The sequence below is a fragment of the Terrapene carolina genome, unplaced genomic scaffold (genome assembly GCF_002925995.2).
Source record: "Terrapene carolina triunguis isolate 2854851 unplaced genomic scaffold, T_m_triunguis-2.0 Scaffold198, whole genome shotgun sequence".
Classification (NCBI taxonomy): domain Eukaryota; kingdom Metazoa; phylum Chordata; order Testudines; family Emydidae; genus Terrapene; species Terrapene triunguis.
In genome coordinates, this window is record NW_020664549.1 from 3,359,595 (window position 1) to 3,379,680 (window position 20,086).

The 20,086-nt window shown below is 45.3% G+C and overlaps 1 protein-coding gene across 2 annotated transcripts; it reads left to right on the top strand.

The window, feature by feature from the left end:
• The first annotated feature begins 2,865 nt into the window (after positions 1 to 2,865).
• On the top strand, positions 2,866 to 16,710 carry LOC113407102 (acidic mammalian chitinase-like). Of its 2 annotated transcripts, XM_026655149.1 has the most exons (12): positions 2,866 to 3,029; positions 5,403 to 5,459; positions 10,915 to 10,944; positions 11,084 to 11,285; positions 11,705 to 11,761; positions 12,415 to 12,580; positions 12,807 to 12,931; positions 13,666 to 13,789; positions 14,055 to 14,240; positions 15,062 to 15,181; positions 15,765 to 15,906; positions 16,457 to 16,710. In XM_026655149.1, exons 1-12 carry the CDS (start codon positions 3,005 to 3,007, stop codon positions 16,708 to 16,710), a joined length of 1,488 nt encoding a protein of 495 aa, XP_026510934.1. In that variant the 5' UTR covers positions 2,866 to 3,004. The 2 variants fall into 2 exon arrangements, with proteins under 2 accessions (XP_026510934.1, XP_026510935.1); XM_026655150.1 differs by lacking the exons at positions 2,866 to 3,029; positions 5,403 to 5,459 and adding an exon at positions 9,389 to 9,413.
• The last annotated feature ends 3,376 nt before the right edge of the window (positions 16,711 to 20,086 follow it).

Sequence of the window (20,086 nt, forward strand, 5' to 3'; positions counted from 1 at the left end):
GGGGTGGACAGATATGGGATTCCAGGCCTACTTTCCTCTGTAATTTCTTACGGGTGTCTTGCCCTGTCATTTGCAGGACCCTGTATGAAATCTGGTATAGTGCTCTGTTCAGTTCCCTCTCCAGATGAGCTCGCAAGCTAAGTAAACAAGCACAGCTCTTTAGTTAGTAATTAAAGGTCTGAGAACAATAGATTTGATTTAGCTGCTGAAGGTCTCCATGGACTCCTGAATACAAGAGAACTAGAATTACTGTAACTTGTTGAAATCTGCAAGCTGAAGCTGTTCTTTGAGAAGGTAACAAAACCAGCATTCTCAGTCTCATCCTAAAAGCTGCAGATAAAAGATTTCTCTTTCTAAGCACCCACCCCTTGGAGCTGTGACTTTCTGTCTAATATTGGATCCCCTAAAGGACTTGCAGACAAAATTCCTGGTGCCACGGGTTGGCAGTGTAGGATGGTGAGAAGAAATTTCCAGTCCTTTCTCTCAAGAAACAAGCTGAGTCTTCAAAGGAACCAAACCACTCAGTGATGATTATTGTCTGATATTTTAGATTGCGTGCTCTGCAGTCTAGTCACGTTGCATAGACATATGAAATTCTGGGCCAGATTTCCAGAAAAGTTGGTGCATAATTGCACTAGCTGAAGGGTGTGTGTGTGTGTGTACACCTAATTTGCATATGTCATTGCCATGACTACACTCCCAGCCTGGTTATTTATGCGTACAAATAGCCAGTTAGATGAGAAGGGCCAGATTCTCAGCTGGCAAACAGCAGCGGTGCTCCATTGACTTCAGTGTAGCTGTGTCCATTTACACCAGCAGAGGAAATGATCTGAACAAAATCTAGTTTTGTTGTTTCATTATTCCAGGAGAACTGGAATGATTGCAGTGTTTTAACATCTGTCAGCTGGCACTGTGACCAGCAGCTCCTGAGTTCAGGATCGTACCCTAAGATCTCCGCAGTAAAGATTCCCCTTGGTAAATAATCCACAACAGATTTAACAAGGAAACAGTCTCTAACTTCATTTCCCCAAGGGATTTTACTAATATGCCCCTATATGGTTTGGGGTAAAGAAAATACCATGTGAAGACCATCAGTGCTTTTGGCATTCGCTGACAGCAGTCTGGATTTGCAAAGGTCCTAACGGGGGACTCTCTTAGGGTGACATTAATTAATATCTATGTTATGGTATTGTGCTAGGAGCTGTACTACAGGAGACATAGACATGGTCCCTACTACAGCTGGCCCAGGGATGTAGGACATCTGGGCTCTACTGAGCACTGGCTCCCCAGCAGCTGGTCACGTGGGCTGCAGGAGAGTCCGGAAGCTGGCTGGCCAGACAGAATTTTTTTTTAAATATCCATTCAGTGAAAATTTTTGCATATCTGATGTTTTGTTACAGTTCTGGGCAAACCTTCTTTGACTCGTCCATGGTACAGAAATTCTGGTTCCTGTTCAGCTCTAGTTCCTACTCCAAAGATGTTACAGTCCAAATTACTTAACAGTGAGGACCTCTGGGATTTTCAAGGCTCCATTATACTTCTCCATGGTCAGAGGCAGCCATTGCGACCTTAATTTGGCCCCCTTGTATGTATGATAAGTCTTTAATGACATGATCACCTACTATATTTTCCACAGGACCTCTGCCTCATTCAGTGCACAGGATGGATCTGCTCTGGGGGGTGTAGTGAAGGGGGCTGATGCCTGGAGAAACCCTGCCTCATTTGTTGTAGAAGTCGGAAGGTGTGTGTGAATGAGGCAGGGGACTGCAGGATGAGAAAAAGACGGTCTCTTGAGGAAGGCAACTGTATGCTGCCCTGCAGAATTGGGCTCTATCCCTGCTTCTGCCACAGAGTTCCCATATGTTGCTGGGCAACTCCCTTAAACTGAACTTTTCACACCTCCGTTAACGATGTGTTCTGGATGCCCAACTCGAGACCCTGGGAGTGAGCATTCCCAGCTGCCACTGAAGTCACTGGGAGCTGTGCTCTGAGCATGCACCGTGCTTTTTAATGCTAAGTACTCTGACGTATCAGGAGTGACATGCCTCAAGTAGGTCATCCAAAATTAGTGGCCACTTTTGACCTTAATTTCTCCGTGCCTAATTTCCAGACCTATAAATCAGGGATAATAGTATCACCTCGCTGCACAGGGTATTGTGAAAATCAATCAGTTAATGTTTGTGACATTCTCAGCTATTATCATGATGAACACCATAGAAAAGGCCGTGAGGAAATTAATAATTCTCTATTCAGAGCAAGGTAAGTAAATAAGGCTTCAGGCCGCACGCTGAGTAAGGAGGAGAAAACAAAATATTGAATAGCTGGGCATTCAGTGAGCACCATTCATCCTGTGCACTCAATGAGGCACGGGGAAAAACAGTATGTGAGCATGTCATTGAGGACTATATGTAATGCATACACACAAGAGGGCAGAGTTAAGGTTGCCAGGTCCACCTTAATTCTGACATTTCCTAACTTTTGAGTGCTTGCCTTTGCAACCTTAGGATTCTTTTGATGTATTTTTTTGCGTGTAATATTATATACAGTGAAAAGTGTTGACGATAACAGTGAACACATGCATCCTGCGCAGGGAATATTGTGTAGTGGTTACAGCAGGGGACTGTGGAATCAGCACTCCTGGCTTCTGTTTGTAGCTCTGCTACTGATTAACAATGTGACCTCAAGGCAAGGTGCTGATCTGCAAGGTAACCAATGTTCTGTTTCAGGTTTTCCCTATGGGAGTGACTTCCCAAAAGGCATGTGGAGAATGGAAACAAAACAGGATGGCAACACCTCCACCCATCCTGAAAGGAGATTGCGCAGTCATTCCCAGATCGGAAAATCCCTTCATGGCAAAGAGGAAGAACTTGTCTCTCCTATTTTATTTCATGGCTGCTGAGTTCCTGTAAATTGGGGTGGGTGTAACAGCCAGATCCATAAAAGGAACGTCGAAGAACCCAGATCCATTCTCTGGGCCACCACAAGCAGAGCAATTGCAACCAGCATGGGTCACACCTTCGTTTGGACTGGTAAGTCTGGTGAGGGTGAACTAGGGTTTGGAACTGTTGTGGGTTTTACTGGAGAGTTCTTGACATACAGGATATTTAGATAAGTTGGATGTTATAGAGGGATTCCATGCTGGTGATGTTGCTAAGGGTGAAATGGGAGCTGGGAATTAATTGTAACTTGGAAACCAACAGTGCACCCTCTTGTACAGGTGAAAGTGACGACTCAAGATGCAGGGCAGTGAAGAATCGGTCCCAGTCCCTTTTCAAAGGGAAAGGGATGCATGTTCAAAAAGATGTCTGTTTCTCAAATTACCCAGATGTCAGGCACATTTGGAAGGGAGATGTGTCCTTTGTACATGGCTGGATCTCATTCTCCTCTATCACCTGTTTGACACAGTACAGCTCCATTCATTCCAGTGGAGTTATTCCAGGTTAAAACTGGTGTAAAAAAGAAGGCAGAATCAGTCCCTGAGAATGAAACTCCCCAGTCCAGGAGCAGCTGGGGGCTGCACAATATTATATATTTTTTTCCATCTCTAGTCAGATCCTCCCTACAACGATTATTTTTAACCAGATAATCCACATCTGCCTCAGAGTTGCTATGTCCTTCTCAGCTGCATGGTAAAGGCTCAGGCTGGATTGAGAGAGAATGCTTGTTCTGAAGAAACACACTGGGACCTTTGAAGTCCTATGTGGCCCCCATTGCTGCTACCCAGTTTGGGGTCAGACCTGTTGCCGAATGCTTTGATTCAGGCCCTAAACCAGGGATAATCAATTATTTTTTGTCAAGGTCCAAATTACTCAGTCAAGGTATAGTCAAGGTCCAGACTCCAGAGAAAATACAGAAACAACAATAATGATAATAATACGTCAATAAAAAGATGTCACAGTCCATTCAAAAGCATCTGGCGGTCCAGATTTGGCCCACAGTCCACCTCTTAACAGTGTCTGAGTCTGTTCTCACTGCAGAATTAACACAGATGATTGGCAGCCAGGTCTGAACGCAGAGGTTAGCCTAGCCCAGGTCTGAACAGTCACACTGCAAAGCCCTGCCCAAGTTTGTGTGCCCCCTCCCCCCCAACACACATCACTAACAAACGCAGAGTGAGGACTTGTTTTCTTCCACAATTGGATATGGCCCTTTGTGGTGCACTAAGCTGAACTGCTCTATCATTCTTTCCAGTGAACTGTAGGAGAACCCGTCTGTCCTTATGAGCACATGGGGGGAATTGTGGGAAGGCATTGGAGGACTATGAGCACTCAGTTGGTTTAGCCGGCATCCTCACTGCAAAGTGGGAGGGTTACCAGCTCGAGTGAAAGTAGCACCCAAGCTATAGGGTATACCACCAGCCAAGCCAGTTAGCCTGGGTAAAAAGCACCACCAAACTCACATGAGAAGGTTGTGGGTGTGTGGATGGAAGCAGGGTTCCATGCAACCCCCAGGTAAGAATCTGAGCTAACTCTGCCGTGAAGACAGACCCTTTGAATGACTCCCTCTCCGCTTCCTTCCTATCTGTCTGCACAGATTCTGCCTATAAACTGGTTTGTTACTTCACAAACTGGGCCCAGGACAGGCCAGGCGAGGGGCACTTTGTCCCCCACATCTCTGCACCCACCTCATTTATGCCTTTGCCAACATAAGCAAAAATGAGATCACTACCTCCATGGAACGACGCCATACACTATGAAACTTTCAATGGACTCAAAAGCAAGTGAGGCTGGTAACAGGGGCGATTCCTGCTTCCTGACTGCAATGTTCTTCTATCCACAGCAACTTCTGTGGATGTATGGAGGGACTTATTTTGAAGTGGGAATACTGCCATTGAGCCAAATCCAGCACTCAGCTACATCCAAAAGCCAGGACTAAGTCCATTGGATATAGGAGCCAAGATGGTCATGTTTGCAGCATTGCTGAAGGGGAGGCCTCCTTTGAAAAAAATCCATCACTCCAGAAGATGAGCGTGATTAGAGACAGGCCAAAACTGGAATCATTTATCTAAATGGCCTCACATTTTTGAGGTTCATCAAATAAATAAGTCCTGGATGAGAAACACCTCTTCTTATATTATTGCAAAACAAAACTACCCGAGATGGATGAGAAACAGATATGCATAGAAATACTAGAGCAGAGACAGTCAGTGATAGAGAAAACTTGGCAAACACAAGAATAAAATCTAGGACCTCAGTCTCTTCCTTTTGCTTTTGTTTGAATAGAAAGCGCAGCACAAAATAATGGGTCGTGCTGGTGGGAGTGCCGAACTCTCCTCTGTGTAGGCCTTGCCTTCCATAACTGAGCAGGCTTGGCCCAGCATTAGACTCCACTCACTGTTTATTGGAAGTGGAAGCCAGACAGTGTAACCAACTTCTGCTCCTTTCATGCCCTTTTCTCCTCAGGAATCCTAGCCTCAAGACCCTCCTGTCCATTGATGGAGGAAAAACGGGTTCCGACAGGTACGTCTAGGATCGCCCTTCCTGTTTGGCTCAAGACCATGCTAGTGAAAGACAAATCAGTCCAAGAGTAGTCAAGAGGCGCAGAAAAGGAAGATGACTGTGTTGTTGATAGATCCCCCATGACTGTTTTAATGATCTGTCTTTGCTGGGGGAGATGCTCCAAATAAACCTGGCCATGGGAAGATAAAGGCCAAATGCTGCTGCAGCTGGCAGGAGGCATATGTCCCACACTTAAAAGAGTTATTGCCGTCTCTGGGCAAAATGTGCCAAGGGAAAAATTTGGATCCTTATGTTTAAGAGAGATTGGTGAGTCAAGTATTTAGAACTGCCATGTCCAGATGGCCATCTTCCCATGACAGATAGCTCTTTGTATTGTCCAAATGCTGTTGGTATTATCTGAGGCAGATGTGGATTATCTGGTTAAAAATAATCGTTGTAGGGAGGATCCTATGAGCTTCCACTGTTGCTGAGATAGAAAGTACTTGCAAAACAAAGCCTTGCTGACAGATGGTTTGATCAAGTTGGGAACTTCCTGGAAATGTTATCAGGTTATTCTAGAACTGTTGTGGGTGACTTCCACCCACTCTAGATACTCTCCACCATAACTTCCCCCTCTAACCACACTTCATAGCTCTCAGGCTCCTGGTTTCCCAATAGCAGATGCTATTCTAAGGGTGGTTCACTCCTGAATGCATCAGCACTTGCAGAAAAGTGAATGGGCCTGATTCTCTTCTCGCTCTAACCAGTTCTGCAGCAGTATAATGCCACTGATGTCAGGAGACACTAAGGCAAGTGAGAGGAGAATCAACCTTGACATGGCTGTACTATGATAGCTTGAGCTGGTATGTTTATATTTTGATTGCAGAAAATATAAACTGCAACATGGTCCTGGCCTTGTAAACTTCTCTTCACCTAAGGAAGGCCGTCTATGCATGGTGAATTCCATTGAATAGCACTGGGTTCCTGTAAGAGCCACTCCTGTTCCTGTCGGAGAGGAGGAATGCTAAAGGGACAGGACTGTTTTTTTGGGAATCTGCTTGAGAGTTGCATAGGCCTGAGGCTGGTGGATTTCACCCATAGTGCAGAGGGGTCCAAATATTGTGTCTCACCTGCACCTAATCAGGTTCTTTGTGCGTTTTCTCCCTGCCCCCTCTGTTAGGTTCAATATTTGAAGAATAACAAGTTGGGAGGTGCCATGATTTGGGCAGTGGACCTGGATGACTTTGATGGCTTGTTCTGCAGCCAGAAGAAACCATATCCTCTAATAGGAACTATGAAAGCAAAGCTGAGCTCCGGCAATTGAGCCGGCAGAGTATGAAGCTATGAATGCACTATGAGGAAGACCGTCTCGCCTTCTTTCTTTGGATGGGGAAAGAGTTTGAAGACATGCTGGGGAACGTTCATGCAGCTCAAAAATAACACTCATGTGTGGCATACCCGCTCTCTTTCACCAGCACATCCACTGGTGGTTTCCTCTCCTCTCGTTTTGTAATAAAGCCATGGACAACAGGGCCCCTTCACCTCAGAATTGCCCAAGGCAGAGAGCACCACAAACACCCTCCTCACCCTTTTTCACCTTACACTGTGTATTGTGTCACCCAAGTGAACCAAAACAGTGGGAGTGAAAACTATTTAAATGAAACAATAGGAAAGGAGATGGACTGCTCCCCTCCCCACCTACCCCTCCTTCTTCCTCAGAAATAATGGTGGGTAAAATGTCCACCTCAAGCCTCCAACACAGAAAAGCACAAGAATCAATTGTAAATGGAGCAGGAACCTCCAGCTCTGTAAACACAAGCTCATTAAGGGCTGAAGCAGTCTGATTATCACATCCCAAGCCCCATTATTATTCCCCCCCCCCCCCCCGCAGATAAGCTTCATTGCCTCTCTGCAATCTGGGGTTACTCCACAGCTGGCCCATAACTATATCTTATCAAGGTCTTCAGCATAATCTTATCCTGGTCGATTCAGTGAATGCTTGGGAAGAGATTTCCAAAGGCAAAGGAATGTTGGCAGTTCCCGTTCCCCAGTACCGATTCCATTGAAAGCAGTGGCTAATCAGTCTCCTTTTAGAGCTCAGGAGGTAAGCAGCTAGCAGGCTACTGGTAAAAGCAGGGATATGGCTCTCTGTGTTCAGTATATCAAAGATCTATGGAGCAGTCACCCACTGGTAAACTATAATTCACCTGGGGGAAACCATGTGTCATATTAACCTCTTCTGGTTGCCAGTGGATCTGCTGAGTGGGAGGTTTGCCATGTGTGCCCCTTAGACTTTCAATGGGCAGACTCCATCTACCCAAGTATACTCACTACTCCAGGCTTGGAGAAAAACAATGTATTGCAACAGAAATTTAAATGGAAAATGCCACCACCCTAGTACTCAACGTCAGTAATTATTGTCTGACCTGCCCATGACTTCCCACAACTGTGAAAATTTAAACCAATAACAATAAAAAATGCTTAAACCCCATAATTTTGCACTACTGTGAAAATGTAAATAGATAAAAATAGAAAAAAGGCTTAAAAATAAAAGTTGATATGTATCAAAATGATTTTAAAAATATCGAATTCTGCCAAGGATCGTGATATTGCACTGAAAGGCTCTTTAGAAGTAAATGGACAACACGTTTTATATTCTTGTAAAGTGAGAGATAGATTCACATACATACAATAGACAAAAGATGGGGAACCATGTTTCTGGAAGAACTCCTGTTAGCATTTGCTGTTTTAGCTGGGAGCCAGGTTGAAATTCAGCTCAAAAATAACACTCATAACAAATCAGGCACATGAAAACTCTTCCACAAGCTCACTGAAAGTAAGTGATAACAGTGGCTGAAGGACAGAGCTGGTCAAACTCAGAATTTCCATTTTGCAGGAAATTCTGGCATTTTTATATTTGTTTTCATTCTGAATTGGGGGGGGAAATAAAAAGGAAATTGAAATTTCCCGTGAAATGATTTTTTTTTTTAATTTCATGTCAGGTCACTCAAAACATTGTGTTTTAAATAAAATTTCATTCTATTTTTGACTTTTTTCAGTCATTTTGAAATGAAAAATTGAAACATTCCATTCTGATAAGCTCAAAACACGACTTTTCAGGATGGAATTTCACCAAAATTGATATGTTCCCACAGAAAGCTTTGAGTTTGATAAAATGGCATGATCTGAGAGAAAAATGTTCCATCTGAAAATTTTTGACCAGTGTTATTGTAGAGTTGGTTATTCCCCCATTTCCTGCCTTCCATCCTTCCCCCACCCCCGTTTTGGAGCCCTGGGAATCTTCCAACCACCAGGAGCCAACCATCATCTTCTGTCTGGGTCTCCCTTCAGAACCTACTAATGGCTCATAGCTAGTGGTCCCTCGAGCCAATGAGCGCCACAAAATAATGGGAAAAGGGATAGACACAGAGTAAATTCAGCAGAGGGCAAACATGTTTGCCGGGCTGCTCTGTTATCGCTCCTCTCCGAAAATAGGCTTACGGAGCCCCTTGCAATGTCATTCCTCCTGGGTTACATGATATTCTGACCCCTATCATTACATTGGCAAGCTCCCTGCTGTAACATATATTTGTGAGGTTATTACAGTTTCCTTACATAATACCCAGCATGTTGAGATTTCCAGTGGCGGGATTTAACCTTTTGTGGCGGGTGGGGGGGGGGGATCCAGCACTTCACTTTCAAACCAGACCCTCTTATCCATCAACCTTGATTACTGGAGATTAGAAATAAAAGGACTACTCCCAGTGGGAGGCAGCTGGTGGTGTGAGGTAACTACTTCAGTTTAGTCCACCTGGAGTTACAGATTAACCTTTTGTTTAATGTATGGGATGGGGTCACATACTGGTGTCACATGTGTAGCTGAGGAGGAGTGGAGACCATCTTATAAAAGGAAGGCAAGTGCTCAACCAAGCTAGTACACAGGCAACAAAATGGGCAAGCTATTCCTTCTGATCGGTGAGTATCCTGAGAGACTCAGTTACACAGTGAGTCTAGGGAAGGACTTCTTCTTCTCTTTGTTATTTATAGAAACAGAATAATTCCGGTAATGAAACAGATTTCCTTCCCAGCCATGTCGGTCTGTCTAGCCAGCTATTATCTCCCTAGTCTCACAAAGCTAGCTATGTGAGGCAGTGTGGCCTAGTGGATAAAGTAGAACACTGCTCTGGAACTCGGGAGACCTGGGTTCTATTCCCATCTGTGCTGCTGGATGACGTTGGGCCAGTCACATCACCTCTCTGTGCCTTGATTTCCCCATCTGTAAAATGGAGCTATTGATACTGACCTTCTTGGTAAAGCTCTTTGAGATCTTCTGATAAGAAGTGCTGTACAAGAGCTAGGTATTATCATCTATCTGTTTAGTTACTTACTCCTCATTGCTGTAGATTTAAGAGCATATGTTCTTCTAGAAAGCAGATGAAATAGAGAAAATGCGTTGGACCAGAGTAAACTCTTTCTTGGTTGGGAGAGGCCTGGGGAGGACATAACACTTAATGAATAAAATTATTGTTATTGATTATTATAGAAAAGTCTTGCACTACTATGGGTCGGTAACACAGTGCAGTGGATAATGGCATGAGAAACAGAGAGGTGATTAAATGAGAGACATATATAAGATCTAGCATCAGTTTAATATTGGATATTTCTTCTGCCAGGCCAAATTCAGAGGTGATATATAAGGTAACAGACATCCTGGACCCCATTCTTCCCTTGTTTAAATGAATGCAACTCCTATTCATAAAGATATGCCTTGTTACATTCAAGACTCCATTTGATTCCCTGGGCCAAACTGAAGAATGATTAGGGAGAGGTGAAAATTACACCTCAGTAATTAGGTGCAAGTCTAGGGCAGCCTGACTCCTCTCGCAGTTGCATACATTTAAGTCAGGAGTAATGGAGTTAGACTGCTCAGTGCCAAGGAGTCTAGAGAGAGTCAAAAATGGAGGAACTCTAGGAGGCTGGAAGAATAAGTTAGACAAACTTTGACTCATCTCTGATCTTAGCCCTAGATCTAGCTCTAGCTAGGGGAGTAAACCTGATGATCTAGTAGGCCTTGTCCATCACTAACTCCTGTGATCCTATCCTGCCTTACAGTACCACCCTTCCCTACCTCCTGTAAGTAGCAAGCAAGGCAAGTGTTCTGAGATCTCAGCATACAGTGGCAAATGTTCAGCATTGCAGGAGGCTTGATAGTGGGATGGCTCTTTACATCCCAAAGAGCTGAAAAGAACTGGAAATTAGTAGGCAGTCTATCATCTCAGCAGCACAATACACAGGGGAAGGACCATAGGCAGCTGAAAATGCTGCAAGTTGGTGGAATTCTTATCTTGTCCATCTCTTGCTTAACTCTGAAGGGCTCCAGCTTGCTCTCTGGGGTAAGAGCAGGCTGCTAGAGAATCACCTACCTTGGTTTTGTGTCTGAGCAATTCATGATGGAACTTCTCCTTTCCTTCACTAGGTCTGGCCCTTCTGCTGCACGTGCAGCTGGGTAAGTGCACATGTGTGTTTTTACTCATAATTTTCACGTCTGACTCACAGGGGGCTGAAAAACATAGCCCCACCTGCTCACCCTGCATGTTATCTAATAACCAAGACACATGCCCCAATCTTCTCCTTCTAAATTCCAGGCTCATCTACCAACATTGTCTGCTACTTCACCAACTGGTGCCAGTACAGACCTGGAATTGCACGTTACATGCCTGAAAATCTTGATCCATGCCTATGCACTCACGTGATCTATGCCTTTGCTGGCATGGCCAACAACCAGATCCAGACCACCGAATGGAATGATGTGGCCCTCTATGCTGGCATCAATGGACTCAAGACCTAGTAAGCGCTATTTTATTCAATGAGTTTGTGAGTTCTCAGTGATGACAATAATTACACAGTGTTTTTACACACACACACCCCCACTCCCAAAGGATCCCACAGAGCTCTGCAGATTGTATAGCAGTTTTTAAGTCGAACGATACGCAGGGATCGCTGCATCCACCACTGAAATGCAGCCAAGGGTGGGGTGGGATGGGATGAAACAACTGTTCAACACTGGACAACAGATTAGGAGAGGAAGTGGAAAGAAAATACTATTCCGAATTTGCTCTCAGATTCCCCTGTGTAATTCCATTGGTTTCTGGGGGGTTTCATGGCTGTAACTGAAGCAGAATCTGGTCCATTATGTCCAAAGGAATTTGAGTAACTACCATAATCTCTGTTGCTATTGAATGTCCTTTAAAATCATTTGTTCACAGCAATCCTGACCTGAAAACCCTGCTGTCTGTCGGAGGCTGGAATTTCGGGACCCAAAAGTAAGGACCCTGTATCCAGCCTGAATGTATGTTTTCCCCCTTCTTTCTTTTTCTCTTGCACCGCAGTCCCTTCCTCCTTGCCACTAATTTCTACTTCCTGACCTGTATATTTACACAGCACGTACCTCTCACCAGATCCTTCCTACCTTCCACTCCATAGTGGAGTGCTGCATGAGAAACATTGGTTGGGAATGGAGTCATTCAGGAGATGACCTTTCACTGCATTATCCGCAACCAGATTGCACAGTGGTTCTGCATCCAATTCACGTTCTGCTAGATTTCCATTTCTCCTGTAGTGGGAAGGAGAGGGATTAGGCAGAAGCAATCGGAGAAGCCTCAACATTAAATAATGATGCTCTTCACCCATTCTTTATTGTACGTTGTAATATGCCAAGCAATGTGAAGCCCCTATATTACTTTAACAATCTTCACTATGGGCTTTCTGCATGGTAAGAATCTCGGACCTTCAGCACCAAATCTTTGACCTCTACCACTTCAGCTAAATGAGTAGCTCTATTAACTGGTGACAGTAGTAGCCTGTTATCCTCTCTGTAGACTAGCCACTAGCATGCTTTACAAACATGTTACACTGTCATTTGCTGTTTCACATGTTTGAAATTCACCATTTAGCTGTTGCCTTTTTGTCTTTTCAGGTTTTCTGACATGGTTTCCTCTGCTGAGAACCGCCAGACCTTCATCCAATCCGCCATCACCTTCCTGCGCAAGTACGACTTTGACGGGCTGGACATTGACTGGGAATACCCTGGCAACAGAGGCAGCCCTGCTGATACCCAGCAGCTTTTCACCGTCTTGCTGCAGGTCAGCCTTTCTTTTTGCTAGCATTTCATCCCAATTCCCAGGCCATCCAAGTTAGCAAGCGATACAGCATGTGCACACCCAAATCCATTCCTCTAACAAATATTGAATGACTTGGGAAATCTTTTCCTCCAAAATCAGTCAGTTCTTTATCGCAACCTTCAGCATGTGAAAGCTGGCGATGTTCGACCTCTCCTTAGCGCTAAGACCCTGGTGTGGTGTATTCCAGGAAATGTATGAAGCTTTCGAGCAAGAGGCTGCTCAGATCAACAAACCCAGGCTGTTGATTTCCGCAGCTGTGTCGGGTGGCAAAGGCACTATCGAAACTGCTTACCAGATCCCACAGATGTCCAAGTAAGTGTCTCGTTAATTCCTAAGCCCAGTGGGAAACCACTCAGCCAAGACCAAACAATGAAGGGAAACTGGTGCCGTGGAAATCAAGAGAAAAGCACCTGACACCAGTAACATGTGCTTTGTCAGAATGTGCCTTCAGGCAGAGAGTTCCATCCAGCTCTTGCAGACGGAAGAAAGTAGCAATTACACAGGACAGCCGGGAAGATTCTACATAAGGTTTAAGTGGGAGATTCTAATAGGGCATGTGGGGCTAGAATTGGCCAATGGTAAAGGTTCACACGTGCTCTTTCACCTCTCACTTCAAGTTCCTGTTGTTCTATCAATTGCAAACTTCTGCTTTTTTTAGCCAGCACAAGTGCTCACTTTTCTTCTATAAGGTTTCACAGTAAAATGCAGAGCTGTAGAATCCGGTTTCAGCAGCTCTCACCTATGCAATTTGTGATACACACACCCCCGCCGCCCACCATGCTCTGTCATTTCTTAGGTCCACTCTGTGACAGATTTCACCAATGATGAAAATCCACTAGGTTCAGCAGAGTTACACACAGGGGGAGTCTGACTTCTGACTCAGCAATGCACTGTTTGTAATTTTAAAATACAACTGGCTGGGAGCCCTGAAGCCATCCATCCTGGCTGACGGCATTAGATGGGGTCATTATTCAGTGCACAGCCTTCAAAGGTGGGGAAATAAACCCCGAGAATGATATTTTTGGTCACTTGCTTTTCCTCAAAAGGTACATGGACTTGATCAATGTGATGGCCTACGACATGAGGGGCTCCTGGGAAGGGTTCACAGGGGAAAACAGCCCTCTCTTTGCAGGGCCTGCTGACCAAGGCTCTTACATTTACTTCAATGTGGTGAGTAATGACACAGAAAGGCAGGTGCTCTTTTCTTTCTCCCATCACATCATTCCACTGGGGGAGGAGGTTAGTTCCCATGGCTTGGGAACATCTCCCTGACAGCCCTGGCTGGGATGATTTAGTTGGGGATTGGCCTGCTTTGAGCAGGGGGTTGGACTAGATGACCTCCTGAGGTCCCTTCCAACCTTGATATTCTATGATTCTATGATTCCCATGGCTTGGGAACATCTTTCTGACTGGATCACTGTGCTGTCTCCTCTAGGACTATGCCATGAACTACTGGAAGGACAATGGTGCCCCAGCTGAGAAGCTGATGGTTGGATTCGGAGCCTATGCCTGCACCTTCACCCTCAGCGACCCTTCCAACCATGGCCTGGATGCCCCAACCTCCGGCCCAGGTGCCGCGGGAGCCTACACTCAGTCAGCCGGGAGTCTGGCCTACTTTGAGGTAAAACTATGAAAATGGGTGCAGCAAATCAGAATGGTTGTTAGCTATGGGAGTTCGCACAGTATATTTATTGGAGGACATGTCTGCAAAAACAACGTTTCTGATAGAGACACTCGGGAACAGAATGACACAGCCACGTTTTATAACACACATGAGCTTAGGCCATCATCACAAAAATGTTACTTAGATGCTCTAGGGGTTGTTTGCTCTGGTGAGTTCGGATAGTTTTGCCAGCAGACTGTAACCCCTTCATTGGGTGGAACCATAATCATATTTACTTTGGCTGTAAGTTGTTTAGGGCAGGGACCATCTTTGTGTTTATACAGCATCTAACACAATGGGGCCCTGGTCCATGAATGTGCTCCTAGGTGCTACCACAATACAACTACTACTAAATAATAATGTTCAGTCTTGATTCACACCGGCAGCCTTGCAATTCCACCAGAGACTGCAGAATTGTCGCCCTGTCACAACCCGGTTGAGAGTGGTCAAGCCTAATGACTGCGACAGGAGTCAGGCCTAGTGGTTGGAGCAGGAATCAGGGAACAAGAGACAGGAAGCAGTGCCCAGGGTTTTTAAGAGACCCTCTCCTTTTCCTAATGCAATGTTAGTGACATGAGGTTCTGAATCACAGTGGCATCTTGACAGCAGGAGGGAGACCTCCAGTCGATGTCTGCAGCTGGTGGTATTCCTGAACATTCAAACTAGCCTGGTCGGACCTATGGGATGCAGTGTGCTGGGTCAGTCCAAAGAGACAGTCAGATATAGGCCTCTAGATCAGTTAGGATAGACCATCTTAACAAACAATTTTTATGTCCCAGGTCTGTACCTTCTTGAAGAGTGGAGCCACCGTCGTGTGGAACGCTCCTCAGAAAGTCCCTTACGCCTACAAAGGAAATCAGTGGATCGGCTATGACAACCCTAAGAGCTTCGCCATCAAGGTAAATATGTTGTCTGTCATCTCTTTGTGCTCCGGGTCAGGGTTTTCACGCCTGTATTGGGCTACAGAGCTACACTGCTCTCTGGAGAGTGGGACAGAGGCCACTATTCCATACTGATCCTTGCCAGTTAATGTCTTACAGGATCTCCACACTGCTTCTTCCTCAGCCTAGAGGATCCCAATATCTACAGAGATAAGAGTGAATTCCCCTCTGTTTAGTCACGCTTCTCAGGACTGGATGTGAACCGAGACCCTTGATATTCCTTATAGGTTCCTAGGCTCAGGCAGGAAATGATCGGGGTGCCAGCACTGTACAATGTTAACACCTTGGGAGAAAGTGCACAATTTACATCCAGTACATATTGCTCTAGTTCCCTGACCCAAAGCCCATTGAATAGACTTTGCATCAGGATCTGTTGCTATTTAAAGACTTAGCTTGCAGCCCTTATTCTATTCCCACTGACGTCCAGTCTTTAATGTGAGCAAAGACTGTAGGCTCAGGCCCTGAAACCTTCAGATAAGATATGGTTTAGAGTAGCTTTACTGATGCATTTACAACTCTGCTTAAAAATCTTCCCTCACAGGCAAAGTGGCTGTTGGAGAACAATTTTGGAGGTGCCATGGTTTGGGCTATTGATCTGGACGACTTCACTGGCACATTCTGTGGAGAAGGCAAATACCCGCTGATGAACTCCTTGAAATCTGCCTTGGGCGTCACCACCCCTAGTAAGTAACACCCCAGTGCATGGAGTGAGATGACCAGCACTCCTCTGAACTCTTCTCCAGGCCTGCATCTCCTCCTGTCTCACCTCCTGCAACCTCCTCCTCTCTGGCCATGCTGACACCCACCTCTCCCTCTCTGCTGTTGAGACCATCTTCCTGGCACGTCATTCTGACCATGCCAGCCCCCTGCTCTGAATCCCTCCTCTAGTTCTTCCTTCTCCACTACACCAAAGTCAAGCTTTTTGTCCTCCCCTTGAAGGCCCTTTACGGCTCTGTTCCTCATCTTCTTATCTGCTCTCGCATCCTGTTGTGTTGCTCCCTCTGCTCGGCCAGTGAAACCAGCCTTCAGCACCAGCTTACTGCCTTATCCCATATGCACCTTTGCACTTGCTTCCACATCCCCCGTGCAAGGAAAAACCTTCCCAAACACCTCTGTGAAGCTGCTACCCTGCCCTCCTTCAACTTCCTCCTCGAGAGGCACGTCTACCGCCATGCATCAGATGCTTAGAAAAAAGCACGTTCTAATGCCTCCCTTTGCATTTATTTCTTTCAGACTGCAAGGTTCCAGCAACCACCCTGGGTACCAGTGCTAACCAACCAGCCACAGCTGCCCCTTCCAAAGGCAGCGGAAGCTCCAGCGGCGGCAGTAGCAGCAGCAACTTCTGCTCCGGCAGAGCCAGTGGCCTCTACCCAGATCCCAGTAACAACAACGCGTTCTACCACTGCGTGAACGGGAAAACCTACCTGCAGTTCTGCCAGGCCAGCCTCGTCTTCGACTCCAGCTGCTCCTGCTGCAACTGGGCATGAAAAGAACCCCCACTAGATTCGCAGACCTCATAGCAATAGGTGCAGACCTCAGACGAGAGAATGATCAATAAACGCGCATTGCATTAAAATAACAATGTGTGGTCTCTGTCACTGCATACGCACAAAGGTAGCACTGGGGTAACAGAGCAGAGTTTGGCCTATTGGGCAACATAGATTAAACAGCCATTAGATAAACAGTTTTGTGATACACATTCCCACTATTATGGTACCTGAAATGAAAGAGGGAGACTGCTCCCCTTTCCTGGCTTGCTGAGAAGGGAGCTTAAAGGAGACACTCTGGCCTACTGGATAAAGCACTGGCCAGCCTCTGTTTCCAGCTCTGCCACTGACTTTTTGTGTGGCCTTAGGCAAGTCACCCCACCTCGCCTGGCCTCCGTTTCGCCATCTGTAAAATGGGGATAATGATCCTGGCCTCCTTTGTAAAGTGCTTTGAGAGCTACAGATGAAAAGTGCTATGTAAGAGCTAGGTGTTGTTTTGCATTATGGCATTAAGATTCAGCCCGGAACAAGTAGACACCCTCTTTGCACACAATAACATTATATCTTTAAAAGCCTCCTTGGAAATAGACAATAAAAGTAATTCCACTAGTCCTTCTTCACTTACTCCCAGTATGTTCCAGGCTGAATTAAAGCCTTCATGAAATCTCCATGCGACACTACCTGCCTAAAGACCTGGAACACTAGGAATACTGGCAGGCTTCACCATTATATGGTTAGACCAGGGAATGAACAGAGAAAGCTTTATTATTAATAATGTTGCCCCTTTTGGCCCAAGCAGTTAGCCAAAATTCAGGGTCTGACAGGTTGTTTCGGTTAGGAGGAGAAATTTATGATATAGAGTCAGGTACCTTTCATGCTTATTTACAAACAATGTACAAAGTTCTGTTTCCTTAAACAGAGTAGGACTCAAAACAGCATGAGTCAGTTTCTCTGCTCCCAGTCCCAACCTCTTTCCAGCAAGCACTCTGCCCAAAAACTGTCTGATCTTTTCCCACAGTCACAGCACACACATGTCTCTGGCTGTGTCTTTGCTTCCTTCCCTGTCTGCTCCACTGGTATTTCTGCTGCTTCTCTCACACACAACTGCAATCCAAGTAATCTCCAACTCTGTGTTTGTTCTCAGATCCATGAGAAAGCCCTTGGACCACATGGCCCAGCCACTGCCCAGGGTAGCATGCAGTCTAGTCATTGGGTGTTGGTTTTCCATTGTTCCTTCTACCACTAAACAGAGGGACATTTGTTCCCTGGTTTAGTCTGAATGGAAGCCTGCTATCAGACCCAACAATTTCAACCAAACCCCAGCATAGCAATAATATTTAGTACATGTTATTAATATAGTGCCCTATGTACCCATGGCATGGTACATTTGCTTATGAAAATCTAGGCTTGAAATCTACTATATATAAAAATGAAGCAAAAAGTCAGCAGATAATGGATAAAACTAAGAAATATTGATGGGAGAAAGCAGAGAGTGGCAGAATGGGCAAGAAGTGCAAAAGAGAAAGAGGAATTCTAACCTCCAAAAGTACATCACAAAGCCATACCAGACTCTAGTTATGCAGATTACAATTGTCTTTATACCAAGAACACAGAAAATCACCAGAAAACCAATGTTGGCTCCTCCTCCACGAGTGCAGCTAGCCATCGGACCAAGCAGTATTTCAATCATGTCAATAATTTTCTAACTCCTTTCTATGAAGATACATTGACATACACCATGTGCTCCCTGGCTGACTTGGAGCTTCTGCTCTATGGCTTGATTATTCTCAGTGGAAAGAAACATCAAGTCTGGCCCTTTTATAGAATCAGTGTGTACCCCTGGCTCTAATACTCAATGCACAGTCAAACAGTCCGGTGGCATCTCTCCTCTTTTTCCCTTCAGAATTGTCTACTGTACCTCAGTAGGGCCAACACCTTATTGTTTCTCTTCCTCACCATTTTGGGGCCGTGGAGAAAGTCTGCCTGACGGATCTGAAATGAGGTGAACACCCGAGCAAAGCAAAAGGATTTCTTAGTGGAGTGGCATATTGCACAGCAAAATGTTGGCTTGCCCCATGCTCCGTCCCAGCCCGTCCAGCATAGTCACTGGCCCCTGTAATGCAGGTGGGCAGACAAAAGGTAACTGCGGTGCAGGAAGCGGAATACTTTGCACACTCTGCAGTGACCTAGTTTGCAAGTGAAGCGGTGTGTTTTGAGTGTGCGCAATTTCAGACCTGAACACCCTTGGAGCACGGAGGAAGTTGGAAATTAGATTCAGACCCAGACTTTATTTCAGCTCTTGCTGGGCTGGGCTGGGCTATCAACTCCAAAGATCACCTCAACCTTGGGGAGATTTAGATTCTGGTCTGGTTACTGAACTCCACAGCTTGGGCCTATCTCTACTAACTACTGTGGATGCATTCTTAATAAGACTCCACATTACTTGTTCTCTGTCTGTTACCATTTATTTTTGGAAGGGGAAAAAAGGATTAAAGTTAAATACTGATTCAAGCACCGCCTTTTTGTCTTTGTCCTCAATGTGCAACCAGTGCCTAAGTCCTGACTGAGTCCTCTAAGCATGATTACAATATTATTGATAGTAGAAGCCATGCTTCACATTTCCACCTTCCTCTGCAGCATGGGGTGTGGATCACCTGCTGGGAACAGCTAGGCATGTCTCACCTAATCAATTTCTTGCCGTTGCAGGAATCATAGGCATTGGTGATGCTTTCGTCTCTGCCTGTGGCACACCACAGTTTCATTTCCCGAGGATTAAAAAGTTTTAGTTTAACTAAAGTCATTGGGCTCAACATAGGGGCATTTGGGTAAAATTTATGGTCTGTGCTATATCTGTTTGATAGCGCCTGTATCAGCACCACCTTCAAATGTATAGACTGGCTTTGAATTCTGACCTATCCAAGCCTGAAAAACAATATTTCATATCACTCTGTATCCTTCATTGTACAAAGCCACTGTTGCCTTCATTGACCTTCACATCTCTCCTCATTTTCCTTCCCACAATCATAAAATCATAGAAATGCAGGGCTGGAAGGGACCTCAAGATGTCATCTAGTCCAGCCCTCTGCACTGACGCAGGACCAAATAAACCTAGACTATCCCTGACAGGTGTTTGTCCAACCTGTTCTTAACCTCCAATGTCAGAGATTCCAATACCTCCCTTGGAAGCTTATTCCAAAGCTTAACTACCCTGATAGCTAGAAAGCTTTTCTTAATATCTAACCTAAGTCTCCCTTGCTGTAGATTAAGGCCATTACTTCTTGTTCTACCTGCAGTGGACAGGGAGAACAATGGATCCCCAGACTAATCTCAGTAACAAGGGCAGGTGGAACAAAGGACTTACATAAAGCAACAGACC